At 40.7% G+C, this 10,114-nt stretch overlaps 1 protein-coding gene across 1 annotated transcript in view; it reads left to right on the top strand.

Moving 5' to 3' along the window:
* Window positions 1-840: 840 nt before the first annotated feature.
* The window catches only part of LOC308365980 (uncharacterized protein), a gene marked incomplete at both ends in the record, with an annotated part of 29,170 nt that continues 19,896 nt past the window's right edge, over window positions 841-10,114 (top strand). The window contains 2 exons of the mRNA XM_080839615.1: window positions 841-1,242; window positions 3,319-3,414. Of these exons, the coding sequence (XP_080695741.1) occupies window positions 841-1,242; window positions 3,319-3,414 (498 nt within the window). The remainder of the gene's footprint in view (window positions 1,243-3,318; window positions 3,415-10,114) is intronic.

The raw sequence follows: 10,114 nt of genomic DNA, 5'->3' as shown, positions 1-10,114 counted from the left end.
TGTACAAAATTCAAAAAGTTATTTCAAATAGTAAATCTAGCTACTCGAACAGACAGGAGGAGGTTTGGTTTACAAGGATGAGAATAGGCCATACTGGTTTAAATAGCAACTTGCAGACAATACATAAACATCCATCTGGAAAATGTGATATTTGTGCGGTCACAGAAGATGTTGAACATGTTCTTTTATGGTGTTCAAAATTCTCCAGACAAAGAGAAAAAGTAAAGAGGGAAGTGGAGAAAGTGAAAAAGGTTTTTTCATTAGACACCTTGTTAGGTCAGCCTAGGTCAGAAAACATAACCAGTGCTTTGATTATTTTCGTTAAAGAAACCAAATTAGCAGATAGGATTTAAGTTTGTTGTTTTCTGTTGTTTTTCCTTTATTATTACTGTATATTTATATATTTTTATTTATTTATTTTTGATCTACATTCTCGACAATTGACAGCCAACATTCATTACAGAAGCAAATTAGCAAATAGGATTTAAGGTTGTTGTTTTCTGTTGTTTTCCCTTTATTATTATTTTTGACATCCAATTGATCGCACCTCAAGTCCAGTAGATGGCGGTAGTGCACATTGTTTGCAAACTGCCAATAAACATTACAGAAGAAGAAGAAGCACTAACTGCTGCTCAATTGTTTAGTTGAGTAGTGACACGCTGCTGGAATATGAACATTTGGTCTTGGATAATATTAGAATCGGATTGATTTGGATTCTGGTTTTAACAGAAGTTCAAGTAACTGACAGGCTGAATTTTTTTTTTAACTACCTGAAAGTAGAAGTAATACAGAGAAGGAACTTAAACTGAAATGGACTTGAACTTGTACTGAATAAAAAAAATGGCTTCTACATCTTTTGCAGAGGAGGATTTCACCTGTCCTGTTTGCTTTGAAATCTTCGAGGATCCCGTCCTCCTCTCCTGTAGTCACAGCGTCTGTAAAGCCTGTCTGCAGCATTTCTGGGACACTAAGGAATCTACAGAATGCCCAGTCTGTAGGGGAAGATCTTCATATGACAAACCTCCCCTTAACCTTCATTTAAAGAACCTTTGTGAGACCTTCGTACAGGAGAGAAGTCAGAGAGCTTCAGCAGGGTCTGAGGTGCTCTGCAGTCTGCAGAGTGAGAAACTCAAGCTCTTCTGTCTGGAGGATAAACAGTCTCTGTGTGTGGTGTGTCAGACCTCAAAGAAACATAAAAATCACAGCTTCAGTCCTTTAGATGAAGCAGCATTGGACTGTAAGGTAGTAATCTACTCTGGCAATACTGGCCATAGGCTGTAAAACACATCTTGATCTATTCTATTCTATCTATTGTATTCTATTTAGTGTTGACCATTTGTGGTAGAAGGTACTGTAATACCTTAACTATAACAGTAGATGGCGGTGTCTACACCCTGTTGTTACAACCGATGACTTGCACATCATGCAAACCTCTGACCTGAAATACTCTGAGTAGGGATGCAAATTATCGATTAATTAATTAATCATTAGTTGATAATCTTATCGATCGACTTTCGATTAATTGATAAGCGGCGTTTTTCACCTGAGTTTCAGTGCTTCAATAGGGCCTTTACAAATATCAGCTAAATAGTTGAGTTATTATATTACATTACATTATGATAATTCTATTCTATTCTATTCTATTATACATCCCTCAAGTAATTATGCATTAGGAAAAGAAAGCAGAAAAGTTTTTTTTATGGTATAACAAAATACATTCTTTAATTTAAAACAAAGAAATAAATTATGGACTGGCTCAGTTCTTGCATTTGAAACAGACATAAAAAAAAAAGAATAGAAGAAATTAAATAGAGAGCCAAACAGAATATTATTGAGCCTATCTTGTAACTATATATGTAATCTTGTATCTAACTTGTGGATAGATTATGAAGAAACTGCATCTAGGCTATTACAAGCTAAATAGCGAACACAACTCTCTGAAGTTTAACTCACGCTCACGTTAGTGAGGGATAGAGTAGTTACATTCTTAATGGCAAGCCATCAGGCAAAGGTAAGCTAGCCCGCTAACGAGCTAGGTATCTAATATCATTAAGCCTGAGTGAGCTAGTCCGCTATCAAGCTAAATAGCCAACTCAACTCTTACTTACTTACTAACTCTCATGAGCCAAACTCGCGGGCACACGTTAGCGCGGGAGTAGACAGAGATATTCATATTCATAGCAAGGTGAGCTAGACCGCTAACGAGCTAGGTAGCTAACTCTATGAAGTCTAGGTGAGCTAGCCCGCTAACGAACTAATAGCTAACCTGAGTTTTAAGACTACAGCCTTAACTTGCGGCAGTAACCAGGTAAACGGGTGGTGCCATGCAGGACAGCAGCATGCACAGTGTTCAAATGAAAACTGAGTGAGCTAGTGGAACTATTGTATTTCAATACCGCATTACACAGAGAACATTTGACTTCTTTGCCTGAATTAACAATGTTGAAGTGGTCCCACACCGCACTTCTTTTCGCTCGCTTCATTTTGTTTTCAACCGGTCCCTCGCGCTAGCGCCCTCTAGCGATTAATCGTGATTAATACATTTTGATCGAGCAACCTCTTAATCGACAATTAATCTAAAGTCGATTAATCATTTGCATCCCTAACTCTGAGCCTTTTCTTCCTCACTCCCACGCTGCCATACCAAGGTCTTCCAGAGTGTACAGCTAACTTAAGGAAGCCCTCGACTCTCTCCAACAGAGTCAAACTTCTCATCACTATCGTTTCCAAAACTCCTCTTGATAGTCATAACTGACAATACGATGTGGTCTAATTATGGACACAAATTGTCTTTAAATCATTACAATATACCCTTTTTCCAACATTAATTTTGATTTAGTCTGAAACCGTATCTCTTGACATGTCTAATGTCTCTTGATGTGTATTATTGGGTTAATCTGGAAACGCTCATGTCTACTTAATCTACACGTTTACATTTACATTTAGTCATTTAGTAGACGCTTCTATCCAAAGCGACTTAGAAAGGATGTATTCACATTTTTACATTAACACTGATGGCACATTGCACATCAGGAGCAATTAGGGGTTCAGTGTCTTGCTCAAGGAAAGTTCGACAGGAAACCAAACTATCAGCCTTGTGATGACTAAACGATTTCTCCACCTCCTGTTCCACTATCGCCCCACCAATGGGATAATCCCCCTGTTATCCCCATATCACCCCTGACTCCATGCACAAAATATTAAGATATTCCCTCATTCACTCATATATCCCTAAAAATGAAGCAACTTGGTTTCCTCGTGCCCGTATTGTTGAGTAACTAAGACTCTTGTCGACAGTAAAGTGTTCATCTATTCCAGGAGGAGCTCAAGGTCAAACTGCAGCCCTTACAGGAGAAACTGAAGACCTTTGAGGAGGCTAATTTCACCTGTGACCAAACAGCATTTCATATAAAGGTGAAACATGTATCATATAATAAAAAAGTAGTATTTTTTAATATGTCATCATGAGACAGCAAATCATGTGTTATGGATCATTTCAAATGTAACAAACACATCTGCTCATCATTGAATTGGAGTTTTTTGTCATCTTGTTCTATTTAGACTCAGACCCAGTACACAGAGAAGCAGATCAAGAAGGAGTTTGAGGAACTTCACCAGTTTCTACGAGATGAAGAGGCAGCCAGGATAGCTGCGCTGAGGGAGGAAGAGGAGCAGAAGACTCAGATGATGGAGGAGAAGTTTAAGAAGATGAGCAGAGAGATCTCATCTCTTTCAGACACAATCAGAGCCATAGAAGGGGCGATGGGAACTGATGACATCACATTCCTGCAGGTGAGAACCATCCACTGTCTGTATAATGACTCATAAAATCTGATTAATAGTTTTGATGATAAAATCTCATGCTGTTAATATACTTTGGTGAGAACTGAGGGTTGGTTTCACCTGAAGAGTATGAGATTATGGAAATATAAGCTGTTTTGGAATTTTCTGTAGAGAAATGCCACACACACACACACACACAAACATACATACAACCACACACACACATCCAACAATCAGTACCTGTTATTTACTGAGAACTCTGCAATCTTCACGCGCTGTAGAACACAATTAACAAATGGCTGTCCGATGAAAGTCTCATGTCTCAGATCTGCTGGGAGAAATCTGGGTGTGGGGAGTGAAAGATCTGCACTCTCCTCGTCCTCATCCACCATCTTGAGCTCTTAGCCTCCATTGCACCTTTGGGCTTCAGCAGAAAACTGGGCTTTTCATGAGGGTTATATAATGCAGTTAAAGGGGGTTATATATATATTAAGGATATATAGTTTGGTTCTATATGTAACGGATATATGTATAGTTGGGTTCTATATTGAGGGTTGTATTTAGGGCTCTATATTGAGTGTTAATTATTGAGGTTATATTAGGGTTAGGGTTAAATGTTGACATCAGGTGCTTAAAATGGGTGAGATGAGTTTGCAGGTGAGGTGGGACAGGTGTTACCTGAAGAGTCTTTCAGCTAGGACAGGAGCACAGAGAGATGTGTGTTTGGAGAAAAATAAACAAGTGTCAATACATGTATTTATTAATGGACTGAACTATGTAATTGCTTGATATTCATTTGTCAAAAGAGAAATCATAATAATGATTATACTCCCTTCATTTTACAGAACTACAAGAGCACAGTGGAGAGGTGAGTGATCTGCCTCCTGTCTCTCTCCTCTCTGTGGTTCTGAACCCAAACCCACCGCAGCACTGACTCCTGAATGTTATTCCAGAGCCCAGTGCACACCGCAGGATCCAGAGAGGGTTTCAGGAGCTCTGATCAATGTGGCAAAACACCTGGGCAACCTGAAGTTCAGAGTCTGGGAGAAGATGCAGGAGATTGTTCAATACAGTGAGTACTTACTGAAACAGATACACATACACACACGCACACACACACACACACACACACACACACACACACACACACACACAGTGTCATATGAGTCTCATCTCAAAACAAAAAAAAGAGAAACAAAAGGGAAACAAAACCTCACTTGACAAATACATGGAAGAATGGATGCATAGAGATATGGATAGATACATATATACAGTGCCTTGCATAAGTATTCACCCCCTTGGATGTTTTACCCTTTTATTGCTTTATAAATCAGTCATGGTCAATATAAGTTGGCTTTTTGGACAAAACAATTCACAAAATAGCCCTCTTTAATGTCAAAGTGAAAACAGTTTTCTACACAGTTATGTAAATTAAATACAAATATGTAATGGAAATAAGTGATTGCATAAGTATTCACCCCCTTTATCACAACCTTTATATAGACTGACCTAATTCAACAGAGGTCCAGCCAATTAGTGCTAGAAGTCTCACAATTAGTGAAATGTGAATCAGTGTGCAGTGAATGTGTCTCAAGTGATTGTAGTATAACGACACCTGTGTCTGGAGGGTCCATTCACTGGTCAGTATTCAGTAATCAGTATTCCTGGTTACTGTTACACCATGAAGACCAAAGATCACTCTAAGAAAGGTTATTTAAAAGTATAGGTGAAGGATACAAAAAAATGTCCAAGAAGACACTTAACATCCCCTGAAATTCTGTTCAATCCATCATCAAGAAATGGAAGGAATCTGGCACATGTGTAAGTCTGCCTAGATCAGGACATCCTTACAAACTGGATGACCAGCCAAAAAGGAGACTAGTAAGAGACTACTCTGAAGAATTGTCAAGCTTCAGCAGCTGGTATTGGAGAAACTCTACATACAACAACTGTTGCCTGGGTTTTTCAGCAATCAAAGTTTCATGGAAGAGAGCCACTGTTGAAAAAATGCTCCACTTTGGTCTCATCAAACCACAGAACCTTCTTCCACAAGACTCCCAGATGCCTTTTGGCGAACTGTAGTCGATAATTTTTTTCAAAAACAGCTCTACCTCCTTTCAGGTAAATTAATACATACAATTGCCAAGTGTTACCTGGTGTAGGTGGCATTACGCTTTTACCACTATTAACACTGACCATCATTCACATTCTTATCACACACCACTTAGTGTTAAGCTAATGTGTGTGTTCTTTCTCTCTGCAGCTCCTGTGACTCTGGATCCCAACACTGCACACGCTTGTCTCATCCTGTCTGAGGATCTGACCAGTGTGAGATGTGGTGATGACAATAAAGTCAAAAATAATAAAGTCAGTGATGAAGACTATGATGATGGTGACGCATACAGAGATGAAGACTATTTTGATGGTGACGCATACAGAGATGAAGACTATTTTGATGGTGACGCATACAGAGATGAAGACTTTGATTATGGTGATGCATTCAGAGATGAAGACTATGATGATGGTGACGCATTCAGAGGTCAAGGCAGAGATAATGATGATGCATTCAATGATGAAGACTATTTTGATGGTGACTTCTACAGAGATGAATACTACGATGATGTTGATGCAGACAGAGGTGAAGGCAGTGATGAGAAACAGCAGCTTTCTGATAACCCAGAGAGATTTGATCACTATGCCAGTGTCCTGGGCTCTGAGGGCTTTAACTCAGGGACTCACTGCTGGGATGTGGAGGTTGGAGAGAACACATTGTGGAGTGTGGGTGTGATGACAGAGTCTCTCCAGAGGAAGGGAGACTTTGACACAATGAGTGGACAGTGGTTTGTGTGTTATAAAGATGGTGAATATAGAGCAGTTTCTCCACCACAGCCCTCCACTCTCCTCACAGTGAAGCAGAAACTCCAGAGGATCAGAGTGCAGCTGGACTGGGACAGAGGAGAGCTGTCATTCTCTGACCCTGATAACACACAACTACACACTCTCACACACACTTTCACTGAGAAAGTGTTTCCATATTTCAGTGGATATCCTCTGAGGATCTTACCAGTGAAGGCTTCAGTAACAGTAGAGCAGCACTGATAGAGCTGATGATGACTCTGTCTGGACCAGGACTGACAGTCAGAAAGAGATGGAGACGGAAGGGGTGCCAATTATATGAATCTCACGATATCTGTTCTGTGCGCCATACACATTTTGATTTAATTCATGTTAAATTTCCTGTCTTTATGTTAAGTTTAACATATGTTTTCCATGTTGGTAATAAACATTGGTATTAAAGCATTACAATGCTGTTGTCTTTTCTTACATTTGATATTTCATCTTATTCATGTACGCATGGTTTTGATTCACAGATAGTTATAACAGTCATTTTGAACAGAGGCAGGATATGGTACGGAGCTTTCCTAATAAATGAACAATACTGGCACCTAGTGGTCAAGTATCTCTATCACCAGTCTCAGTGGACTTCAGTAATGGCAAACAAACACACAGACAAACACACACAAACACACCAACACACACACACACACGTGTTTGTAGCTGGAGGATCATACCTGCAGGAGGCTTTACCTCAGAGACCTCACTGCTGGGATGTGGAGGTTGGGGAGAATCCATGGTGAAGGGTTGGCTGAGGACAGAGTCTGTTCACAAGAAGGTCAAGTCAACTGTATTTGTGCAGCATATTTAAAAACAACAGGATTTTGACCATAGGGCTTGACGGGTAAGGTCAATATATTGATGCAATCCTTCTGAAAAGAAATAAAGGAAATGAACAAATGGGTGTACAATTTCATAAAAAAGAAGAAAGTGTTGAAGCAAGACCAGACCATTCACAGCCTTAAAAAAACAATAAAATCTTACAATCAATTCCTAAACTTCATTGGGAGCCAGTGTAGTGTAGGTGGAACAGGTGTGAAGTTAGAAGACTACTTGCTGCGTTTTATAAAAGTGTAAAAGTATAAGTTGCAGGGGCGCAGTGCAGCATGCGTGTGTGTCTGTGCAGCAGTGTTACCGTTTGGCAGCTCAATCACTCAATCACTGCGTTTGAAATAATATCTCTACTATTGGAAATAATATCTCTACGTCGTGAACGTCCAGGAAGGGAAAGTGTGACTCCATGAGTGAGGCCATGAGTGGACAGTAGTTTGTTTTCTGTCCAGATAGTAAATATAGAGCATGTGTTACCCCACAGCCCTCCACCTTTCTCACAGAGAAACAGGAACTCCAGAGGATCAGAGTACAGCTGAAATGGGACAGAGGAAAGATGTCATTCTCTGACCCTGACGATAACACACACCCTAATAACACACATAACACACGCCGATGGAGATGGATTGGACATGTACTGCGTATGCCACCAACATCACTGCCAAGGGTAGCCCACAGGTGGACTCCAGACGGCTGCAGAAACAGAGGCAGGCCCAAGGAGACTTGGAGGAGGACAGTGGAGACAGAAATGAAGAAGCAGGGATGGGCCTGGGTTACCTGGAGAGATGTGCTGCAGACAGACCACGCTGGTGGGCTCAGGTGGAGGCCTCATGCACTACCCAGTGTGGAGAGGATTAAGAGAAGATAAGAATAACATACACACACACATATCTCACACACACTTTTACAGGGAGAGTGTTTCCATTCTTTAATACTGGCTGTAATTTCTCTTCTCTGAGGATGTTTGCAGTGAAGGCTTCTTTGAGAATAGAACAGCACAGCTAGAGGCCTCTCTCTGGACCCACACTGACATGTAGAGAGGGAAACCCATTGAAGAGGAGTGTGCCTGCTTTAAAATAACCATAAAAATATGTCATGCTCTTTGGTGTAAAATGAAAACCTTGTGCCAATGTTATCCAGGTATGACACAACCTGATATCACAACCTGATGTCTTATTACACACCTCACTCTAAAAACAATTCTCCACATATATATGAGAAAAAAAAAATCAAAATACCTTGAAAAATAGAATTTCTTTCATTGTGTAGGCAAATTGTTCCTGCAGACCATGCATGGAATGTCTTGCCTGTCTACTTGTAACCTGAACCTCTGGATCAAAGTCTGTGTGTAATCCACTGATCTGGGGTCAGTCTCTCTGGCAGACATTCCACACCCACAACTGGGACTTTAACTGAACTCCAGAGGAGTCATTGGCAACAGTGATAGGAGAACTGGTTTGGCAACTATATATATGTAACTACAAAAAGCTGTATTCACAAATAATTCACAGATATTTATAAAATGTCCTTTTCATTTTACAAAGTGATACAAACTTTAAAGTCCTTCACTAAAACACTGGTCTTATGTGTCTGGTCTTAAACTGGCCTTCACTCTGTAGGTCCGGTCTTTAGTAGATCCTGAACCTGTAGGTCAAGACTTCAGTAGGTCTTGAGCCTGTCAGTCTGGTCTTCAGTTGGTCTGGAGCCTGTCAGTCTGGTCTTCAGTAGGTCTTGAGCCTGACAGTCTGGTCTTTAGTAGGTCTTGAGCCTGACAGTCTGGTCTTTAGTAGGTCTTGAGCCTGTCAAAAGAATAGTAGCAGTGACCAAATTACTTTTAAATAGATGAACTTGCCATTCATACAGTATGATCATCCATGGAGCATCTTCTGATGAAAGCTCAGAGCCTTTTTTAAATGTCACACTTCTCTCTCTTTCTCTCTCTCACTCTCTTTCTATCTCCCTGTCCTGTAGATAACAGAGATACTCTTTCTCTCTCTCTGTCCTTTGCTCTCTCTCTCTAAATATATATACTGTATAGATATGTGTGTGTGTGTGTGTGTGTCCTATAAACCCATGATGTTAAGGAGTACATAGTAGGTCACATCAGATAAACATGCTTGGTGGTGAACATGGGGCAGGGATACACAGGGCTCAACAGACTGTTGGCACAATAGCAAGATATTCATCCTGTATAGTCATGTGGTTTTTCAGTGAAAAGCTTCATCACAAATGACTTTGACTTTGACAAATGAACCTACCTTATTGGATAGTGTGTTTGACTGACAGCTCTACCTCTCCTGTGATTGGCCACAGCGAGGAAGGCCTCTCCCTGTATGCTGAAGGCCTCCCAGTCTTGGGCAGTGTGGGTCTGCAGGCGCTGGTAGTGGAAGAACTTCTGCTTCCTCTGACTCCACTTATAGATGATGGAGTACTCCTCCCCTCCCCCCTCACTGCTAGCAGAGTTAGCCACCACCAGGAAGCTCTGCAGTCCAGCAGAATGGAAGTGGTTAAGCTCTACACACACAGGCACATGCACACACACACACACACACACACTTGCGTGCATGCACACACACACCCACACACACACACACACACACACACC

The sequence above is a fragment of the Sprattus sprattus genome, assembly GCF_963457725.1.
Source record: "Sprattus sprattus genome assembly, chromosome: 5".
Taxonomy (NCBI): Eukaryota; Metazoa; Chordata; class Actinopteri; order Clupeiformes; family Clupeidae; genus Sprattus; species Sprattus sprattus.
This window is presented reverse-complemented; position numbering and strand designations above follow the sequence as displayed.